The sequence below is a fragment of the Sus scrofa genome, chromosome 16, assembly GCF_000003025.6.
Source record: "Sus scrofa isolate TJ Tabasco breed Duroc chromosome 16, Sscrofa11.1, whole genome shotgun sequence".
In the NCBI taxonomy this organism is placed as follows: Eukaryota; Metazoa; Chordata; class Mammalia; order Artiodactyla; family Suidae; genus Sus; species Sus scrofa.
Genome location: NC_010458.4, coordinates 34215758 through 34239881, shown reverse-complemented (window position 1 = coordinate 34239881; position 24124 = coordinate 34215758). Strand labels below are relative to the sequence as shown.

The following is a 24124-nucleotide window of genomic DNA, read 5'->3' as shown; positions in this document are numbered from 1 at the left end:
TCAGAGAAGAGAACTAAAGGGAAGGCTGAAATCAGATTAGCTACCCAGGAACATTTTGGTTAACACCAAGGAGAGGTGTTTCTTATTAAAACCCTGGGCTCATTTATTTGTTTAGCAAATATTAATTGAATATCTACCACGTGCCAGGGTTAGTGCAGGGCACTGAGGATAGAACCAAGAACAAAACAGACATAGATAAGATCACTGCTCTCGAAGAACTCACATTCTAGCAGGGAACAGAGACTTCACAGAAGTAAATAAATTATAGCATGATAAAGTAATCAAAGAACTATTAAGTAGTAAGAGTACAATGAGTGAACCACATCATCATTAACCTTTTGATGGTACCTACCATGTACATGTACAGCTACCTAGGAGCCAGACTTTTTTCTCCTCCATGCTCTGGTTACCAACACCTCCAACCCCTTGGTCAAAAATTGGTCCAGAATGTAAAAACCAACGATTCTATAATTCACCAAGATTCTCTTTTAAAAAAAATACATCCTTATGATGTAGAAGAGGAGAGGTTTTCAGATTCACCTGATGAGGAGAAGTTTTCAAATTCACAGTACTTTAATAGAGAAAGGAGTCTTTGAGGATGTTAAATATTCACTAACCTGTAAGGTTTGCACTAGCCTCACCTTAATTCCACTCATGTAATTAACTGGTACATTTGTAGATTTTACACATGAATGATTGTGCTCTTAGCAAACGTTTATTGAGCATCTACTATGCATCAGACTCTGTATCGGGCCTTAAGGATGCAAAGATGAAGATACAAAGGATTGAGAATTGAGACAGGGAGAAGAACTCTTTGTGTGAATCTTAAAAGAAAAAACAACAGAAAAAAGAGACATCCTATTTATTACAGCATTATTTGGAATTGAAAAACACTAGAAGTAATCCAAATGTTCATAAGAAGAGGACTGGTTCGATAAATTATTGGTACATTCATACAATGGTGTACCATATAGCTGTAAAAGAAATGAGGAATATCTCTGTATAATGCTATGGCATGATCTTCAGAATATGCTGTCAACTTAAAAAAAAGCAAGGTGAATGAAGAATGTAAATAGAGTATGCTATCATAAACAATAAAAGGATAAATTAAACAAAAGTTTTAATAAGAACATAGTTATCTATTAGAAAGGAAAGGAATAAGACTATGATCGAAACTACTCTGAATATTTCCTGTTTTGTTCAATTGACTGAAACCACACAAATGTTTCACATAATTGAAAACAAAATTCAGTTTAAAAAACCAATTTTTAAAAATTGAAAGTAATAGCAAATAAACCTGTGTATCAAGTTGGTTACACTACCACACAAATAACAATTCTTTTTAGTGACTGTATAGTACAGGATTTTGTCAGTAAATCCTTAGTAAAATATACTCTAAAGGCAAAAAAAATCCTTGCAAAACAAACAAACTCTTTTCCTATCTGTGTCCACCAAAAAAGCCTAGAAACAATGACTGATCCCCTAGCCAGGAGCACTCTAATGAATTAATGGGTCTAGGCGATGACCAGTACCTGCTAACATCACAACAAGAAAGATACATATTTTGTATTCCTAACAGAAATACAAACTGAATCTCAATCTCATCTGCATCTTACTACCACTTCGCAGAAAATAGAAGGGAGAGAGGAACATGTTAAACGACACTATGGGGTCGCAATAATCATAAGCCACCCTGGGAAACTATACAGGAAAGACAGCCCAATTTCTTCAGCAACTAGGTATAAGGAAAGAAAAGGATGACAGAGAAGTCTGTATATTTAAAGAGATTGAAGAGATGTATTAATCAACTTCAATATATGGGCCATATTTGAATACTGACTTGAGTAAGTTACTTGTTCAAAAAACTAGACAATAGGAGAAACTTGAGCATTGACTGGATATTGTTTGATAATAGTGAATTAATGTTACATTTAAAATATGATAATTAAAAAGTCTTAAAAACCACCATAATGGTTAGGCCTTTAAAAAGAGTCCTTGTTTTTTTAGAAATGCATATTGAGAGATTTATAGGTGCTATGATATAGATGGAGATTTTCTTCAAAATATTCCATGTATGAGAGGAACATGGAACAAGATAAGCCATGAATTGAAAATTGTTGAAGCTGGGTGATGGGTTCACAGGGTCTCATTATAGCATTCTCTCTACTTTTGCATATGTTTGAAAATTTTCATAACAATAGGTTCATAATGAAAAGGGACAGCCTACTTAACATAGTTTACTTTCTGAGTTCATTTAGGCTTGGTCTGACCATGTTTAGGACCTGTCATCTCTTTCCCGTTTCCTTAGATACCAACAAATATTATTATAAAAAGAAAAATGACTTTGCTGAGATACTTTTTCCGTATGGTCCCCAAATGTAAGAAGAATCGGGGGCTGCCAACCCTGTGAAACTGAGACTGGGGTGAGGAGCCTCGTGTGGTTGCTGACTTGCTCTTTAGGGTTCTGCTTCTTCCATTTGGTCTCTGATACTGATACCCAACAGCCATCTGTGGCTGTGGCTTGGATGTGGCATCTGAAAAGGAGGGAACTCCGACAGCAGAGCTGTGTCAACTGCTCAGTAACGAAGAACATAAAATATTGCCTCTGTGTAGCAGCAGAATAATTGAGGAATATTTTTGAATCGAGGGCCATGCATTTTTAGGGCTATTTGGAACCTTATAGCTTTTCTAGTCCAAATCATTTTGTGGCAGATTAAAAATAAAAGCCCAGAGAGAGGAAGTGACTTGGTCAAAGTTGTACAGCTCATGGAAGAGTTGGGATCATAACCTATATTTCCCCAATTTGCAGAGTTCAGTACTCTTTCCTCCACACTGCATCTGGAGTGGGTAGGACCTTGATTTATTTCTTTGGTCTTAGTCTGAACTCCATATAATTGATACCGCTCATTCTCTTGAGCAACATTCTACTGCATTGTGGAATTTTCCGTTCTTCCAGTTCAAGGGTTAGGCGCTTGTAAAGTGTGTGTTGGTAGGGAGGGGAGTGGGTGACTTTAAAATAGTAAGCTTAATTGGCTGAAGGAAACTCCGGGGGGTGGGGGGAGGGGGAGTTGTGACTCATGCTTTGTAGCAAAGAGGGCCACATTTCAGGACTTGAGTTTGTGCTTGCCAGATCCCAGGAAGGAGTTTACAGGACAAGTGTGCTCTGGAGTCAGATAATCCGAGTTTGAATCCATGTTCTACTGCTTTCAAGCTGTGAGACCTTAAACAGGTTCTCAATCTCTGTATCTCATCTATAAAATGAGGATTATTATAACACCTACATCATGGTATCATTGTGAAGACTGAATGAGTTAGCACAGCAAAACTCTTAGATCAAAGCCTGGCACCGTTAAGTCAATATTGGCCATGACTTAAAACTGGATGCAAGTAGCAGTCATTGGGTTTGACTGATAGGACTTACACAGGAGATCGTTAGGTATCTTGGTAAGCCTACTTACTGAGACTACCTGTAGGATGTGTTAACTGCTTATTAGGATGTTAAAAGTCTCCTTCAATTGAGAGTTGATACAATGCTTAAAAGTCTCAACACTGGTTAATGAAGTTAAAAATTATGTTACAATCAGTTGTTATCTGGAAGTAGTAATATCATCGTATAAGTCATTTAACATGTTATAGTCAGGTCACTCATCATCCGAGAGAGCTAGTCAGTTAGCCAGCCCTTTACAGTAGGAAGCATGGTTGAGAACAATATTGAGGGAGTCTTATGGGTACCTCCAGAGCAGCCGTAGCAGATGCTGTTGGTAACCCACACCACCCTGGCTTTCACCTCTACACTCTTAAGGCTGCTTGCTCAGAAATCTCGAACTCTCTCTCCTTGTCATACTTCATTCTCTAGCCCATGAGCAGGGCCAGCTGGAAATGCAGGGATGTTAATGACCCTGGAGTGGCTAACAGTGATGGGGGAGTTGGTGGCTGATGTCCCAGCTTCCTAGCCCTTAGTTGGGATTACTCTGGGTGTGTTCTACACTGTCTCCCAGCTTCCCCATGGGATTGAGTTCCATTGTTCATTGTGGTAACCAGCATGAAAATGTATGCTCTTTTGGCTTTTTATTCCCTTCCTTCTCACTCCTTTGCTCTTCTATTTGTTTCCTGGTGTGACTCATAACTAGACTACCTTCTGGTATCAGTTTAGTGTGTGTGTGTGGGGGGGTCTTCCCTCATACTACCAGGCAGTGTTCTGACCCCAGCTGGGCTGTCCTATAATTTGACTCACTTCTGACACTATCAGAGACAGTATCAGCTTCCACAAGTTAGGGGCTCAGCCCTATAAGACTGCCCCCACTTCAGACACCAATTGAAAGTCTAAGTTATTACCTGTGTTTCTGACTAGTTGGCTGTAAATCAGTGGTTCCCATGGCCCCCTTGATTCATTTATAGGAGCAGCTCACTCGGAAAACCCATTTACTCACTAGATTACTGACTTATTACAAAGGATACTAAAGTACACGAATCAACAGCCAGATGAAGAGATACATAGGGCAAGTTCCCCAGTAAAGAAGCTTCTGTCCCCATGAGGTTTGGGCCTGGCAAGTTGACACATGGAAGGGCTGTGGTTCACCAACATGGACGCTCTCTAAACTCTTTTCTTCTGGGTTTTTATGGAGGATTTTTTATGTAGGCACTATTGATTAAATCAGTGGCCACTGGCAAAGGATTCAACCTCCAGCCCCACTCACCTTCCCCAGAAATCAGGGGGCAGAAATACAAGTCCAACCCTCTATTCCCTGGCAACCAGCCTCCAATCCTTAGGTACTTTTTTTTAATCATTAACATAAACTCAGCTGTGGTGAAAAGGGGCTTGTTACGAATAACAAGACACCCATTTCACCTTTATGACTCTAAGGCAATTTCAGGAACTGAAGACAAGAGACCAAATATTATAACAAAAGATGCTCCCATTGCTCTTATTGCTCAGGAAATTCCAAGGGTTTGGGGAGCTGTAAGCCAGGAACTCACACATAGAATTAAAAGCTACTTAGAATTAAACGTGGGATGGGGAAAAATGCCAAAAACCATTTCTCTTATGAGCTCAGGATTTCAACTTTCTTTGACAGTTAATTCTTAAATGAAATCAGGAAACTCATGTTTGGGCTGGAGACAAGTTATCTGACTTCTCTTGCATCAGTACCACCATCAACAAGGTTTGCAGGTTATATCTGTTTTCAGACTTACTGACCCAGATGGTATTATAATGACTACATCGACTTAATCAGGCTTCTTTGAAAGTATAGTTTTATATGGAATTGGAAAATATCATTTACATTTCTAAATCCTTTAAGTATTTAATGAACTGAAGAGAACAAGCATCTTATAAAAATTAATGAAATAATTTACTGCTAAAGTTCACTATTGCTGAAAGCTGACTAAGTAGTATTTTAGACAGTGATGACAAGGCCAAAACAAGTAACTTTGAAAATAATCTCTTTCAGACCAGGCATACTAATTATTTTTATAAACTTTTTCCCCTTCTTACAAAGTAATGACCGTGCTTACCAAGTCATATAAAGAATGGCTCATTGAAATTTCAAATAAATAATAATACTCAGTGTTTATATAGTACTTTTTTTTTTTTTAACCATGCTGCTCCAGAATTATTAAATAATCATGGAACTTTCTAGGTCACCTACTTTATCCCCAATACTGTCTTAACCTTTGCCTTTTATGAAGAAATTTTAAAAATGACTTCAAGCATATGGTAACTATATTTGCAAATGGTTACAGAAGTAGAGGTGTATTAATTCATCATTATTATTTTTTCATTCAATCATTCATCAATATAGTAAATTCTTCCATTTTCCCCATCCATTCATTCACCCGCTCATCTATCTATTTACAAATTTTTATTAAGCAGCCACCCATATCAGGTCCTATGGTAAGTTCTTGCTGTACAGTTGTGATCAAAACAAATATGGATCCTAGCTGTCATGGAGCTAGTGGTATAGTGAATTTTACAGCTCAAATTCTAATAAGATTTCTGTGATTATGCTGTTTCTATCTAAAATAATTTTAAAAATATGTTTTTACTAAGATTCAGAGAGTTAATTTGAGGTATAATACTTTCAATTACACAGATGGAAAGGTAAGAACACTTGGAAAGAGAACAGAGGCCTCATCTAAATGCATCTGAGGTCAACAAACCCAAAATTGTAGTCTCTGCAGGTTAGTTTTATGATCACATTGTGAGCTGTGGCGGTCCCTCACTTGGCAAAGCGAGATGGTGGCCCATAGAAACCAATGTATTAGCCCATTTCTGTTTTCATGTTGTTTTGTTGAGCTTCAGGCAAGTCTAAAGTTTGTGTTGAGTCTGTCTTAGAATTCCCATGTAAAGTTGGGGTTCAAAATTTTTTCTGGAGTTCCCGTCGTGGCGCAGTGGTTAACGAATCTGACTAGGAACAGGTTGCGGGTTCGATCCCTGCCCTTGCTTAGTGGGTTAAAGATCTGGCATTGCCGTGAGCTGTGGTGTAGGTTGCAGACGCGGCTCGGATCCCGCGTTGCTGTGGCTCTGGTGTAGGCGGGCAGCTATAGCTCTGATTCGACCCCTAGCCTGGGAACCTCCATATGTCACTGGAGTGGCCCAAGAAATGGCAAAAAGACAAAAAAAAAAAAAAAAAAAAAAAAATTTCTTCTGAGAGTTCCCATTGTGGCACAGTGGAAACAATCTGACTATGAAACATGAGGTTGTGGGTTCGATCCCTGGCCTTGCTCAGTGGGTTAAGGATCGACGTTGCCCAGAGCTGTGGTGTAGGTCACAGATGTGGCTTGGACCCTGCTTTGCTGTGGCTGTGGCGTAGGATGGCAGCTGTAGCTCCAATTCGACCCTTAGCCTGGGAACCTCCATATGCTGCAAGTGCAGCCCTAAAAAGCAAAAATAAATAGATAGATAAAAAAAATAAAAGGGCAGATAAATAGTCATTCCTGACTAACCGAACAAGCTGAGTCATCTCTTTCTGAGAGAAATGGAACAGGGATGTATCTGCTCACAGTGCTTAGTCTTGGATATTTTTATGGTGGGGTCAGGTCCTGAGAGAGCTGAGTTCTCAAAAAAAGCAAGTGAGTTTACCTTTATTTTCATTGACGTGATTTTACTATGGATACTGTTATAGCTTTTGTTCTTTTTTGTCTGGTCATAGGTGAGTAGTACCGATCTGGGGATTTAGATATTTCCTTCCCTCTACCTTGGGAAACTGTTGACAAATTTTAGGCCTCGTCTGTATGGCCCAGAGTGCTAGAGCAAATTGTCCTGCAGGGATTCTGAATGACTCACACTTGATGGAGCTTTCTGTTCCCATGTTCATGTCTCCATTATAAGAATTTTTGTATTAGAACGTAGTTGTTTTGTACATGTCTCCATTATAACTATTCTCTGCATGTCACCTTTATAATAATTTTTGGAACATAGTATATTTGTTTATTTTTATGTTCATGTTTGCTTGCTAGGCCATGAATTCCTCAAGGCAGGAATTGTCTTCTTGGTATTTCCAAGGATCAGCAGAATGCTCAGTAAATAGAGGTGCTTGATAAGTGTTTGCTGAGTGAATGAATGAATGAGGGAATCTCAATAGCGAGGACTCAGAAGTCTATTTGGATTGGTTATTTATTTTTTCTTATTTATTTTTGTCTTTTTAGGGCTGCACCCCTGACATATGGAGGTTCCCAGGCTAGGGGTCGAATTCGAGCTGTAGTCGCTGACCTATGCCATAGCCATAGCAACATCAGATTCAAGCCATGTCTGCCACCTACACCACAGCTCATGGCAACACTGGATCCTTAACCCACTGAGTGAGGCCAGGGATCAAACCTTTGTCCTCATGGATGCTGGTCAGATTCGTTTTCCACCTAGGCACTACTGGAACTCCTGGATTGGTTGTTAACATGATCATCTTTTGTACTGATGGCTTGTCTGACCACACGTGGGCCTGATTTGATTTTCTACAACCTTGCTAATACTCAGCTATCTTCCAGTGGAGTTGCTTTTGTAGTTTGGATGGAAAAACTGCTATATTATTTCAAATCGTTGTGAAATAGTAAAACAAATAATAACCTCAAATGCCAGAAAACATTATTTTCATGGAACTTACAAAAAACAGATCTACAAGATCCACTTACAAAATATACACAAAAGAAGAAAATAGTGCTACAGACTACTAAGTGCCATGTATTATTTTTTATAATAGGAACAAGAATGTTTGCCATGCAGCAGTATGTGGTTAAGATAAAAATATCTTTTCAAGTAAGTCAGGGAGTCATTTTCTCCATGTTAAGCCACAGGATGAAACAATGAGAGGGGAGCGATTTATTGATCATAACAGTTAAAAGTTACTTTTCTGAATCAATTCTTGTATAAATAAGGCATTGTAGAAAGCTAAAGCCATATGAGATTTTGGAGGATCTGGGCATAAGAGCATAAAGATATATGCTTGTCACTGTTTGAAGCATACATCAGGGACAGAAATTTTAGGTTCCTGACTTTATCTATTAGTGTTGGGCAGGGACTATTTAACAGAAAGTTCCAAATAATAGGGTATTAAACATGTATGTTTCTTTTCTTTCATAGAAAAGAAGTTCTCAGGTAAAGAGTACAAAATTGAAAAAGAGCCTCCTTTCTGCTTCATTGTCACTAACACTTAGATTCTATACAAGTTTGCCTCGTGGTTCCAGCATTGTTGCTGGAGTTCTCACCATCACATCTACAATCCAGCCAGTAGAAGGAGGAAAAGGAAAAAGATACTCTTTCCTGCTGAATCAGCTCTCTCTGAAGGAACTTCCTGAAAGTTCCCAGCCAATGATTTCCACTTACATCTCCTTGGCCACCACTCACAGTGAGAGAGTCTGGAAAAGACCATCTTTTAGCTTTGCACGTTTGTGATTCCAAATAAAATTTGAGTTTTGTTACCAGGGAAGACAGAGATGGATTTTGAGTAGTAAACCAGCAGTCCCTACTACTTAATGAACCAGATAAAATACAGCTAAAAACCTACACAACTTCTTGCAGTTATTGGATAATCAGAGTACCAACAAGACTATATATATATATATATATAGACTCTATATCTATCTAGTATATATATAGATAGATACTCCAAGTGTGACCACATTTTATACCTGTGGCCAGAGCAGGAATGTCAGGAGTACTTTTAGGGGAAAGGCAGGTTGTTGATCTGTTGAACAGTCTCATGGGAGTAGTTAAAATTAATTATGTTTGAGAATTTACCAGGGTTCAGAGTTCACCTTTGTTGTGGGGATCAAAACTTGATTTTTTTTTAGCACACAGAGAGTGCATTTGAGAGAAATTCAAATTACCCTAACCTAAAGGTAAAAAAAACCCATAAATGTAGAAAAGCAAAATGTTTATTAATTTTCAATGAGAAATAACTCTCATAGGGAACAAAATGCTCATGGAAGTTTGCTTGGTGAGAATGGAAGTAGAAGAAGACCAGACAAATCAACTGAATGCCTAGTGAATCAGGCTAAAGGAAGGATGGGCTCACCATGGAACCAGAAAGCAGGTGGAAGAGCTCACCTCCCTCCTTTCCCTATCAGTTCTTGGTCCTCTACCTGTGTGGTCTCCTCTTCCCCTTCTGACTGGAATACTTTTTTTTTTTTTTTTTTTTTTTTTGGCTTTTGTCCTTTTACGGCAGCACCAGCGGCATATGGAGGTTCCCAGGCTAGGGGTCCAATCAGAACTGTTGCTGCCGGCCTATGCCAGAGCGACAGCAATGCCAGATCCTTAACCCACTGAGTGAGGCCAGGTCTTGAACCTGCAACCTTATGGTTCCTAGTCAGATTTGTTTCCGCTGGGGCAAGACAGGAACTCCTGACTGGGATACTCTTGAAAGTTGTTAACATTCAAGCAGGTTAAAGCTTACCTCGTAGGCTTCACCATCTGTTCTGACTGATTTTGTTTATCTCTGCTCTGACTCATTAAGTGTGGATTTTAAGTTTTAACTCTCAGAGGACAATGTAATTCTACTTACTTCTAAGTTCTTAGGAGACGCCTCAGTGTAAACCCCATATGCTGCCTCTAATAGATTGTTAGATGGACCTTTATGGTTAAAACCAGAAAATGAACATGATTTTTCCAAGGCAGAGGATAAAAGGTGATGAGGAAGGTCTGTCAATCTAGAGTTGACTGATATGACTCAGCAAAACGACTGAAGAAGTTAACATTGGTAAACAGGAAGTCAGTGTGTGAAAGCTTAAAAGTGGGATGGAATCATTCAAGACTCAAGGGACTCAGCCGTCGAGCCAGCATGCACTTGTACTCAAAGAACTCGTAAGACAATATATGAGTAGCTTTCAGATGTGTCTCAGTAATCTTGTGGAATTGTAAGGTTTTTGAGAGATCTGAGTACATTACCCTTGGACAGGCTGCTTTCTCCCCCACCACGTGTATGCCCTTCCTAAACTGAGAGCTTAGTCAAAGAGGAAGAGGGACCTTGATTGACTGAGCAATTCTTCTCTAATGAAATACCTTTCTGAAATAAATGAGCTCTGAATCATTTCAGGGTGAGCTTGGATTTATTTTGTGTGAAAACTGTGAGAATAACTGCTGCCTAGTTCTAGGCTGGTTTCGTTGCTCACTTGAATTAATATTGATTTATTTCATGCATTATATTTTGAACCTAATTGTTTTTAGTGTTGTCACTTTCTACTAAAATTGGCTGAGAGTTCCCTGGGGCTCAGCAGATTAAGGATCTGGCATTATCACCACTGTGGCTCAGGTCACTGTTGTGGCTCAGGTTTGATCTCTAACCTGGGAACTTCCGTACGTTGCAGGTGTGGCCAAAAAAAAAAACCCCCACAAAAACAAAAACCTTGCTGGACATAAAGTATGAAGCCTTTTTCTATGTTTGTGGGGAAGGCAAATGTGCTCAGTTCATGGTCATGAAGAAAGGAGAAGGTAGGACAATTCAGAATGACAGCAGCCAGCCATGATCTCCTAAAACCTTTGAGCAGTTTTTAAATCTGGATATTTGCCTCGTTTTTACCGTCAATTTGTCTTTGAGGCCATAGATGAAATCAAATAATCTTGCAAAAATAGAACTCCTCAAATTAAAAAGCTATATTCTTTTAGGCTGTAGAAGAGCCCATGTTGGGAAGATTTTGGTATATTTAATAAAATATCACTTCCTGAAAGGATGAGAGATGCCTTTTAGTTTTGGGCTCCATCATCAGCTGCTTGTCAAAATAAAGTGTTTATCTTCCAGTTTCAGAGTCACCAGACCTCCCGTAGCTGTTGACAGAAGCTTCCTCTCTGGCAGTCTGAGCTGGTTAGACTATTAGATGTTAACAGCATGGAGCCTAAAAGCAAAACACAACTCTCAGGTTTTAGTGACAAATTTTCAGGATAGTCACCAACTGCAATCAGAGGAAATTGCAAGTCTTTTTGTTACACTAAAGAGACTTAACGACACATGTTCCATGGATTTGAAATTTAGATGAGATAATTACTTTTTTTGATAGTGAGTCCAGAGTTTCTACAATTCTCTCCCACCCCTTTTCTTCTTATAATACATAGTCTAGGGTTTCTGGGTCCTAATCATGTATTTTTAATGAATCAAAATGACACAAAATGGAATATTTAGAGAACCGTTTTTTACTCCTTTATTTTCAAAGCAGTTCTATAATTTTATTAGGTTGCTTTTTAACACAATGCTTCCATTTGGCTAAATATTCATAGTGCAGTAGTGCTGGTTAATGGTTTCTAAGAACCATGAAAACAAACCAACGTAAAAGAATCCATTTCTGGATGAAAGTAAAAAAAAAATCAATGGTTCCACCTGGAAATGAGCACTGTTTATCTTCTAAAACCCAAATTAAATATAAAGACTGAGATGAACCCTTTCGTTTTCTGACCGTGGAAAGAGAAGCCTGAATAAGGTTCCCATCCTCTGCCACTACCCACTCAAATTAGAAATTGTTGCTATCACTGAACCACTACAGTCAGAGACAGCTGAGCCCCTCAAGTGCACCTACTGAATTGCACTTAGGTCTTCAGCCATCAGTTCAAACTGAAGGATTTGTTAAAGCATGACACATATTGTTCTTTTTTGTAAGATGTTATTAAGGGTGTTCATTATCAGTGGCTTTTGGGTTTGTCCATTTAACGGAACCAACTAAATTGCTGTTAAACAATGCAGATTTCTGGGCCCACCTCAAACCTATTCAATCTGAATTTCTGGGCAAGGAATCAGAACAATCTGTATTCTAGAAATCTTCTCAAGTGATCCTGATACAGTTGGTAGAGACCTAGGAACCATGGCACAGTGTCCTTCTTAAGAGGATCATGGAAGCAAGCTCTGTTTAGTTTCAGTTCCAGCACCAGGGGCTCTCTTTCTGGGAAAATAGTTTATTTTTATTTCCTGGATACAGTAATTCATATAAGTAATTGTGTAAATCTTTTTGTATTGACTCAAGTGAAGCACAGGGCCAAATATCTCCTTCTAGCAACAGTGTAGCGGGAAAATTTTGGTACATTGGGTATTCACAACACTGCTTTCTTCATCTTCTCTTTCTTACTCTTATTCCCTCCTTGCCTCAATTTCTTCACCAAATTATTGTTTATATTAATTGATTAGGCAATTAATTAATCTTTTGACCCTCTCCACCCATTTTTCCCACTCCTCACCCCCTACTCTGGCATTCATCAATCTGATCTCTTTGTCTATGAGATTTAAAAAAAAGATTCCACATATAAGATACATCATATGGTATTTGCCTTTCTCTGTCTGACTTATTTCACTTAGCATAATACTCTTGAGGTCCATCCATGTTTTTGCAAATGGCAATATATTTCTTTCTTTTTTGTGGCTAAATAATATTCCTTTGTGGTGTGTGTGTGCGTGTGTGTATGGGGGTGTGTGCGTGTGTGTATGTGCGTGTGTGTACCACAATTTATTTATCCATCATCCATCAGTAGACACAAGTTGTTTCCTTATCTTGGTTAGTGTAAATAGTTCTGCAATGAACATTAGGGTGCATATGTCTTTTAGAGTTAGTGTTTTCATTTTCTGCAGATAAATATCCAAAAGTGGAAATGCTGGATCACATGGTATTTCCATTTCTAATTTTTTGAGAAAAAATTATTTTTACTTTATATTTTGTTTTATTGCAGATATTTTTGTATGTTGCTTTAAATTCTGTTTGGAACAAAATGTGACATAAATAAATAATAAGTAGTATCCTAAATTTTTGAATAAACTTTGATGGTTCTTTCTTTTTTCCTTTTTGGGTACGCCTGCTGCATGTGAAAATTCCCGGCCAGGGATCAAACCACTCCAAAGCAGAAACCCAAGCTGTTGAAGTAGCAATGCTGGATTGTTAACCTGCCATGCAAGCTTGAGTTGGGGTGTTTGAATTTGATGTTTCTAGCAGAAATTGCAACATAAATCTGGCTGAAGGAGATGCTGTAACTGTCTGGTTTAATCACCTTTTTGCCCCTTTTGGCAGGGGGAGGAGTTGAGTGGAGTAGGGGGATATATTGTTTGCTGTGCCTTGTTTTTCCATAAAAGACAAACAGATAGTTTTCTAATTTTTATTCAGAATAAAATCAGCATAGTAGAAATACATAAGTGGTACATGTGAAAGAGAACTTTCTTCCTTAACAAAATCAGTCCTGAGTGGTCAGGATTGGATCCTAACTGTGCTCCACTTGAACCACATTCAGCTACTACCTCTGAAGATAAGTTGGCCTATAGAACATATTATGAAACAAAACCCAAACCAAAAAACCAAGGAACTGGTAGAGCCAAGAAAATCATCTGTGGTCTTAGTTTTGATGAGATGGGGCCAGCTTGCTTTTGATCCAAGTCTGGTATTTCCGGGATAATAGGATGTAGATTCCAGGTTTCCTGGCGTCACCACATTTACGACCTCCAGAGACTAAAGCATTGAAAGCACCTTTGCAGACCAAGGGGCCACCTGAATCACCCTGGAATGAAGACAATGAGCAGATAAGAAGCTGTTGAACTTTTCCTACCACCAATTGTTAATTACTGGAAGGATTATTATCTGGGTCTTTGGTTCCTTTATGTCCTGCTGAATGTCCGCTACAGCCCCTGACTCAGTGTGTAGGTTCTCCGTGTCTCCGTCTCTGTCCAGGACCATGGTTCTTTGCATCTGTTTATCTGCCTCTCTTTGTCCATGTCCCCGTCTCTGTCTAAGGCTCTGTATACATACACCCTTTGGTAATCAGTAACTGTTGGGCTTTATTCATTAAGCAATGAGTAGGCATAAAGTTTGAAATGACCCATTGAAATAAAGTAAATTTTTAAAATCATGATTTTTGGTGCTCTGAAATATAGCTGTGATTGAGACTGGGAGAAAAGAGCAATGTGTTAGAGTAAATGTCTTGGCTGGTGGCAGGGACTTTACCTTCTCTGTTACTTTATTCCCATTTTTGCACCTCATATAATTGAACATGGGGCTTTGCACATACCCAAAACCTAGTCAATATTTACTCAATGAATTGATTCTCGAGGACTCACTCTGGCAACAAAACATATAACTAAAATCCTGTCAAGGAGAGTGACAAGATGATAGAGAGGGCAGCCTGGCCTTTTAGATTAGGAGCAGACTTTCAAATCTGAAGAGCAGTCTTTGCCTCTGCTGCCCTTCACATGGAAAACTGCAGTACTTTGTACTTGGTTGGCTGTGAAAATAGAGGCTTAGCAGGATGGCAATCATGGGCACTGCAGTTATACACGATCTTTGAAATCATCACACCCTCCTCTCAATAATGTTTAATACAGTATGATGTGAATATTGTATTTTTAAATTTTTTAAAAATTTAATTTATTTGTTTTTCTTTTTACAATTATACCTTCAGCATATGGAAGTTCCCAGGCTAGGGGATGAATCAGAGCTGCAACTGAGGCCTACACCACAGCCACAGCAACGCAGGATCCGAGCCACATCTGTGACCCATGCCTCGGCTTGCTGCAACACTGGATCCTTAACCCACTTCGCGAGGCCAGGGATTGAACCCATATCCTCATGGAGATGTCATCCAGTCCTGAACCCAATGATCCACAATGGAAACTCCTGAATATTGTGGTTTTTTTTTTAATTAGTAATACTTCTGTGCTAGGTAACCGTCATCACTTGTAAACATGATCACTTGTTTATTATTTATTTGACTACCTCAGGAAACAAAAGATTTTGAAAATATGACTGTTTTCCTTTTAGTCAGTCAACATTACTTAAGAAACACAATATATATTTGAGCTTCTTGCATTTGAGTCTTATAAGACCTCTACATTGATTAATTTAAAAGGTGAGTTCTTTCTGTTTGTTGGTTTTGAGATGTTATCTTCTAATCACCACTAGTGACCTCAGAGTTGGTAGGTTTTCTAAGGATGGTAATACCCCGCAGAAAGGGCCTGTAAAAGTATCAGATATATGGTTCATTTTGCCTTACACCTGAAGCTAACACAGCAGTGTAAGTCAGCTATGCTCAATAAAATTTAAAGTAAAAAAACAGTTATCAGATAGAGTCAATTATCCTGATGAACAAACACTCAATGAGTCTTGTTTATGTGTTAGGCACGCTCTCATGAGAAAGAATAGAGAACGCTGTGCAGAAAGGGAGCCCAGCTTTTTGGAGTTGTGATACTGTGTTCTACACACCTTTCCTCCTCTGTGTGAGTGTGCAAAATTTCAGGGAGCTCAGCACCCTGAAATGCCTGTTTGAGTGAGAGGTTCTTACCTGGCAGGAATCCTTCTGGCCTCTGGTGTCTCCTGCACATAGCATGGTTTTAGTTATAATCGGGTCATGGTTGTAATAACTTCGGCTGTTGCAAACTTTTCGACTTATGACAGTAACAGTGACTTCTCGTAGGGTGTCAGAGGGGCTTAAACAATCTGGGTCAGTGGCTCCCCAGCCAATAACCTGGCATTTTGTTCCAGCTCTAATATCATTTTTGGATCTTGGGTGAAGCAGTTGGATATGGTTGTTGAGTTTTGCGGCCTTGCGGAGCTGACAGATTGAAAAGAGAATAAATTATCATTTGTCCCCAGTAGTATTTTGTTATTAGCCTGAGCGATGTATGTGTGGTCCCTCTGTTTCAGGAGGGCGTCCCTCTTTTTGAATCTACTTTGGTGGTAGCCCACAGCTGCATCTGTGGTTGTTGCTTTGCTAAACATGCTCTTCATTCCTGTTAGAGCTCAGTGATGCTTGGGAGGGAGCTTATACAGAGCAGGAATTTTGCCCAGTCTTGAGCAAACTGGCCTTTGCTCTGCATTGGATGGTTTTTTTTGTGGAATAACATCCATAGGTCATGACTTTGAGGGCTGGGCTATTTCCTGCTGGATAGGACCCTTGAGTATGGTCTAGACTAAGTTTGGACTAGACGAGGTATGGTCTAGACTAAGCTGTAACTCACTTCTGTGTCCCTGAAGTCACTTGGTTGGCTCTATTGTATAAGTGACTTGTATTTTTTACTTGCCAATGATAAAAGCATTTGGGGAAAAAAGCTTTCAGCGTGGATCCTTGGGCCTGTTGGGATTTTCTCCTCCCTCATATGTGAGCATCAGAGCTATTTTTCCTTAGATAAACACAGCCCAGATGCATTTGTGATAAATTCTTGTTTCTTCAAGGCAGTAAATGGAATAAAATCGACCTTTATAGAGTATGTCACAATCATCTCAAACTGGGGGAGAATGCTAACAAAATGCTTTTGTGTAGATGATTTAACAGCTAAACTACGTGATATAAAAATGTTCAAGAAATTGAAGGAAGGCAGTGTTACATACCTCAACCAGCATAATATCATTCGATTTAGGATCTGATGTGAATCTTGGAAATGGTATGAATTTTTTAATCTCAAACGTTTGTTTGGAGGCCTCATTCTTTGAGAGAGAATGTGCTCCTAAAACCACTTTGGCAGACTGGCCTTTGGCAAACCTTGAAAAAAAAAAAAAAGAGAGGGAGACACAACAATGATTCTTAAATCCCCCAGCAGGGAGAAGTGGTGGAGAAGGCCATATACACACAGGAATAAGAACCATCTCCAAGATAACATGTGTAGGATTAGGTGGTACTCCTGGGACAGAGGTCTCAGTGGACCCAGTCATGAATGAATAATATCAAGGACCAAACCCATCCCATTCCAACTGCTCAGCATTACAAAAGAATATCAGAACTTGCACCTTACTCTGGGGAAAAAGAAGTAAAATCATGGGAGTGACTGCCTGTGACTCAGAAGTAACGAACCTGACTAGCATCGGTGAGGACTCAGGTTTGATCCCTGGCCTTGCTCAGTGGGTTAAGGATCCAGCATTGCTGTGAACTGTAGTGTAGACTGGCAGCTGTAGTTCCAATTGGACCCCTACCCTGAGAACTTCCATATGCTGCAGGTGTGGCCCTAAAAAGCAAAAAAAAAAAAAAAAAAAAAAGGTAAAAGCCTAATTGGCTGAGATCAAGTTTCCAATAAAATTGTGTTAATATATGTAAAAATAAAGGAAATTATATTTCTTGAGTTTGTGGGTTGTGATTTATATCCACCATTTTTTAAATTGAGGTAAAATATACATAACATAAATTTACAACTTCAGCTGTTTTTAAATGATTCTGTGGTATTAAATACGTTTATGCTGTTGTTCATCCCTCACTACCATCTATCTCCACAACTTTTTCATCTTCCCAGCGTTGTGTTTTAATGACCGAAGGATAAAGACGCAGCTCTACATTTGCTAATTTGATGTGTCTAGACCTCATCTCAGGGGAAATAAAGTCCATTAGGTGCCTGCCAACATGCTCGCATGTTCTGGCCTCTCAATTAGAAATTAAAGTAGACAAGAAAGGAAAACTTTTCCCTCAAGGGAAAAATCGTTTGAAATTAAGACACTTTAGAATTAGTAGACATTGATAATTCCATTGAGGAGATTTAGAGGATAAAAACTGGTGAGTCAGATGAAGAAACAACAGGGTTTTTTGTTTGTTTGTTTGTTTTTAAATCCCTGGTCATTTACAATTTTAGTACGAGTGTTTCAACAGTTGATCTGATTTACTGTATGTTGAATAAAATTACATTTCTATTTACTTATGAAAATAGAAATGACTTTTTTGAGATCTTGACCACACCTTGGAGATATTTGCATACTACCAAAATATCCCACTTTAATGTGTGTTCTCAGGAAACGATTTCAAAACCTTTTGTTGGAACAAGGAAGGTTATGAAAAGAATTATATTTATTTGTTTACATGAAACTATTTCACTGTCCCATGGAAAAGGGTCAGGCTAGATTACAGTAAAAACACACATACCCATGTATACAGATGAATAAAAATTAAAAAGATCACAGAAACATACAGAAAAAGGAAAGGTGGTTTCAGGTTTGGGGAATAGCTATGCTGGAGGGGGTTTACATATGGCAGAACCGTGACTGCCCAGAATTACCACTTCTTGGTTTCTGCCAAAGCAGTTTATTTTGGTTTATTTTGGGAATTCCAGCTCTATTTGTTGAAAAGTTTGCCTCTTGCAAAATCAGGATGGGGATGAAATTTCTCAAAGGATGTGGATCGGATTTCCAAGGATTAATTCATAGTCAAATTCAGCTCTAAACCCAAGGCTTTGGAGAGGAAGAATGATATACAGCCCCTGGGTCTACTGCTCTGATAGAAAAGAGGGATACATACATAAATGACCATCGCAGGAGAGGCTGGGAGGTACAAATGCGGGATGTAGAAGGTCAGCTCTGACCAGGGGAAGGGTGCTGAGAAAATTCCTGGTTTTTTTTCATCTTTTACTGATTTCCTTAATTAGTTCCTGGCTTTGAAATGTTTTGGTTACTTTTGTCTCCACTGAGACATGTTAATACCAAACCAACCCAAGCAGACCGTGAATGCTTTCTGAACTTTCCATTTCCAGATACACTTCAATTGTACTCTAGTACAAGGTTGGTTTTTTTTCCTGCTTTGCAGGATACCTGGAATTACCTGAGTTCCAGGATCCCGCTCCTTTGCTAAATCCAGCTCTGAATTCACATGGAGGAGAAGTAGTCTTGCTCCACAGGTGGTCTTGGGACCACCTGCTCCAGAATCATCCGGAGGTGTTTGTTTAAAATGCAGCTTTCCTAGTGCCAGTCTGGGCTTACCTAGAACAGAACTACATGCAGAGCAGAACCATATATTGCTCAGTGTAAGTCTTTTCATTGTCTGCTGAAAACAACTATAAACATTGTCTTTATGGAACCTATCAATAACCCTTCTCAGTGTTAGGGCTGATGGGCTGTATAGTCTGTACTAGGGAAAAGCGTTCTTTGACCAGGGGTGTCACACATCAGAAGTAGGAGAATCAGGACCAGCTTTTGTGATGCCAAGGCCAAGGGAGAGGGCATAGGGGCTTACCTTTGTAAGCCCTGTGCCAAGCCCCTTTACACCTTGTATTTCCTCTGCCAGCCTGAGGAGTGTTTCTCACTCCTGAGTAGTGTTTCTGCTTAAACCCATTCCTCTGGGTGTAATAGTGAAGGCAGAGTCCCTATTTCTTGGAGGTCTCTTGTCTCAGAGAGGAGGGAATGACCTGGCTGTCACAGAAGGGCTGCTACGTCCCTATCCCATCAACACAGTTGGACCATGACATTTGTTCCTCAGTGATTACCATGGAAGGTACAGATGTGAATATACCATTAGATAACATTTATTAAGTTATTGTTAAGTGTGCCAGGTTTTGGGTGAAGTATTTTACTTATTTTCCTTCATTGAACCCTCGCAACAGCTGGTAAGGGAGATATTATGATCATCCCCAGTTTGCAGATGGGGAAATTGACGGTTAGGTAAATTAACAAACTTAAAAAAGTCTCACAGATACTAAGTGGAGGCTCCAGAATGCAGATGCAGGCAGGATTAAAGCTCAGTTGGTTTGAACCCAGGGTCTGAATTTTTAACCGTTCTACTCAGAGAGTCTTGTGTGATTTTAGGCAGGTGAAGGGGTGGGGAGAGTTCAGTCAGAGAAGGCATTGGAGGAGACTCAGGAAGACAGGGGACAAGAGGTGGTTAGAGTTTTGCTTCTGATAAACTGAAATGCTGAAAATAATATTATACAGAAAGCTTTTTAAAGTCGGTTTCCTTTTATAATTGGCATGGCAACTCATAAAGGGGCCGAGAGACTAAGTGAGGAAGTTAATGTGGATAGGTAGTGAGAAAAAACACCCTGGACTTGGCCTCCTTCAGCATTTTGCTGAGAGAGGGGCCTGGGTTAGTAAGCTGTTCCCACAGGATACTTGGGAGTACATTTGTGGGAAGCCACCATTGAACTATTTCATAAATATTTGGGATTTCATAAAGCTTAATATTTTTCTAAGCACCAGTCTGCCTACATTTTTACACCCAAGTGTCCTGTAGAGGAAATCTGATCCACATATTCCGGAGTTCTTTAAACTTCAGCCATTTAAAATAATATTTAGCAAAAGGTTTTTGTTTTTGACTCCAAGGCCTCTTCTTTACCAAACTGTCAACTTGGGAATCTACTGAGTCAAGTTCACTTGACAAAATTTAAAATCTAACTTATGATTTACCTTTGGATAGCACTTAATGATCTGTGAAGGACTTCACATACTGTGTTTTTAGCTTAGCAAAAACCAAAAACCAAACCCCTTTCCAGTTTATTTCCTTCTTTCTATCCAGCATTTGTTCAGCATTTGTAATAAGTCAAGCTCTGCATCTGGGAAGGTTGTAATCCATTTGAAAGTGTAACCATAAGCATATTTGAAGATGTGCATATTTTGAATTGAGTGAACATTTATTGATAGTCACCTTCTGCCTGTTTGGTCCCTGGGTGACAAGTGCCCTGGAAAGGACAGAGGTGATGGGGACAGAAGCGTGATTTCTATGACAGCAAGAACCCTGCATAAATGGAGTAGCCCTATTAAACTGGAAATTAGTGGTGTGTTATTTAAAAATAAAACAGAAGTCCTCACAGTTTGCAGACTTCAAAATTTCCAATTTGTGTTCATCCTCATTAAGATGGGGCAACCAAGCAAAACCCCTAAAACATGGAGAAGCAAGTAAATTCAGTTGTTTCATTTAGATACAGCTGATGCCTAGAGAGTAAACCATTATGGCTAAGAGGTTCTCAAGTGAAATGCTGTCAGGTTTGTAGGGAAAGGAGAAGGTCCCACCTCTTCTCAGTATATTAAGGCCAGAAATATAAGGAAGAAACACACAAACAAAAAACAACCCTCAAAACCAAAACAAACAAATGAAACAACAACAAACACCACATTAATTTTCTATTGCTTTTCCTTTTATGTAGGTTGCAGCATCCAAAGTAAGGTTTTGGATGTTTTTAGCTGAAGTAAAAGATCATAGGCTGAGAGATTATTGTCTCTCTTTAGAAAAGCTTTCGTCCAAAGTATCCCAGGAGAATTAACTCAGTCCCTCTCTTTTTCTGTGAAATTATCTTTTTTAAAAAACAAAAAACAACCTAGGAAGATTATTGCCCCTTATAGCTGTGATTCCCAAACTGTAGGCTTCAGATTTCTGGGGTGGGGGCTGGGCAGAAGAGTTAAGGTAAGGGGTCTAAAAAAATCTATTAGCAAAGCAGGCTCCTTATACGTATAATACCGATAATAGCTGCAATTTATTCATACTTACAATGTGCTAAACATGCTAAGCTATTTAAATAGATACCATTTGACCCTTAAAATCCTGTGGTGCAGGTATGTACTACTATTATTATTCATTTGCAAAATGCGGTGCAAAATCATGTTGTCTGAGTTCCCGCAACAAGGTCAGGAATACTGCCACTTCAGTTGTTACCATTGCTGTGTCCCCTGGCATTATAGGAGGGACTTGAGTTAGTCTCTCAGGTTGCCCAGATCTCCCAGAAAAGGAAAACCCAGGGTAGAATCGTGAATGTAGGAGAGAGGAAATAAACTCCACTAGTTGGTCAGTTATCATAGAAGCTCATGGTTGACCACACTCTCTCCTGGGAGAAGCGAGCTTCCCTTCTGGCCAACATGAGGAAAAACATAGAAGCATAGTACTCACCGGTAGTAGCAGTGGGCTGCTGTCAGCACCCACTGTGGGTGGATCAGAACTCCCCCACAAATGTGATGACCGCTGTACTGGATGGAAGCCATAAAAGGCTTGGAATGAGGGGACACTTCTCTCCCTCCAACAATCTCCATGTTGAAACCTCCAAAAGAAAACCAAAAGATTTAACATAAAAGATCTAAGCAGATTATTCCATGTAATTCCTTTGACAGCCACTATGCCACTTTCAAAGATTTAAAACAAAAACAAAAACAAAAAAAACCCTACAGTCATCTAATAGTTATTATGATTTTACTGATGAACAATTGTATAATACATTACAGTTTGGAGGGATTGACCTGGATGTAAAAATCATCTTCATTTATAATGTAACAGTACAATCACTAGAAATTCATTTAATGTTCACACGTGGTAGGTCAAGAAGATACTTACACTCTGGAGTCATATACATCCCAGCTATTAGGAAACATAGAAAAAAAGAAGAAAATGTAGTCATGTTAATGGCTTAGATTTAAGAAGCCCAGATGAAATATTCTGACTGTGTTGGTGAAGGAAGAAGATTCTGAAGACTGAGGTTTGAGTCTGCCGATTTAACTTTCTCACCACAAGTGTTCTAGGCGTAAAGTTTTTCGCACCTAAGATTAAAGGAGTATATCAGTTTGGGGAGTTTCAGAATTATGCTTTTAGCACTTTTTGAGGAGAGGTATGCGTTCTCTAAAGAACTCATTTCTGGAGTTAACCATCTTCAGTATCTGTATAAGTACTCAGGTTGGAGATGGTGAGAGAATTAAAAATATCTAAGTCATAAGAACTTAGATAATGAAGTGGCAGACAGAGTTTAAAGATGTCCATTGCTCTAAAGCAATACTTACTATTTTTCCTGGCAGAACATGCTGCCTATCATATTTAGTTTCTCTCTATTTTTCATTTGGACATAGATTTATTATGCAGAGAGACACAGAACCTTGCACAGACCATGGTTGCTTTACAATAAGGCTTAGCCAAAGCCTGTACATCAGCCAGAGAAACCCATATGTTTTGTAGCAGACATATTCCCAGTCATGCATTTTCTCTAAATTTGACCAAATTTGGTTAAATTTTAGTTACATTTCTGGGAGATTTCATAATGTTATTAAAGGGGAACATTGGCAGCATATTTTTAATTTCATGTCTCTCTTTTACTCATTTTTTAATTGAAAATGACCATATGTTTATCCAGGGCCTTAATAATAATATCTTCTAGAAATCGAGAAAAAAAAAATCAAGGACTGTATTTTGTCATTCTCTCCAGGACCAGATGAAACACATTGCCAGGCTTTCTACTGTACTTTCTCCTTTACTACAAAAGGTATTAGACGTAAGATTCAACGAGATTCTGTTTGTACTGAGTGCTGATCAATAGAGCAAATGTTATAAAATCAGTTACAGACAAATCACGCACCACCACCCCAAGCACTTTCCAGAAACATGGACCAAAATTTACCTTGAATTAACAGATCTTATTTTCGTTTTTCTAAGAGATATACATGCTATCTTTTTTTTTTTTTTAAAGGAGAATTGAAATCCAGACTCTTTTGGCAGATTGCAAAAGACTCCTACAAAATTGTTTTCTAACACAAGTCAATAGGAATAATAGTAAACAATATTACATATTATACACAATAATGTAATAAATAAGTGAAGTGCTCCAAATTTATTTCCAAAATTCTCTTTACATGATCATCTATATGTTTTCATGCCTTATGTCTGTGAGGAAGGTAGGACAAACATTTTTATTTATATTTACATTACATTACTATACAGTTTTTAATATTATATATAATGTTCACAACTGAAGAAATATGCTCAAGGAGACAAAGTAATTTGCCTGAGGTCACACTACATACCACCTGGACCAAATCATTTGCCTGATCTGGAATGACTTGTATATTAATAAATATACCGCCAGAGCACAGAATTTAAGAAATATCCTGTTTTCACTTTGCAGGGGTACAACAACAGTAATACTTTCTTGCATAGAAAATTAGAAGAATTTAACAAAAGCAAAACAGAGCAGTGACTTCCTGTCGCAGAGACCTGTGGGTGAAGTAAGGAAGAGACAGATTAAGA

General features: G+C 38.8%; 1 protein-coding gene across 1 annotated transcript; it reads right to left on the bottom strand.

Annotated features, from left to right (window-relative positions):
• Window positions 13743-22543, bottom strand: GZMK (granzyme K). The gene is given in 5 exon segments (NM_001143711.1): window positions 13743-13951; window positions 15728-15997; window positions 16774-16924; window positions 22010-22157; window positions 22448-22543. Coding segments are annotated over 5 exon segments (795 nt in total). The 5' UTR covers window positions 22512-22543; the 3' UTR covers window positions 13743-13789.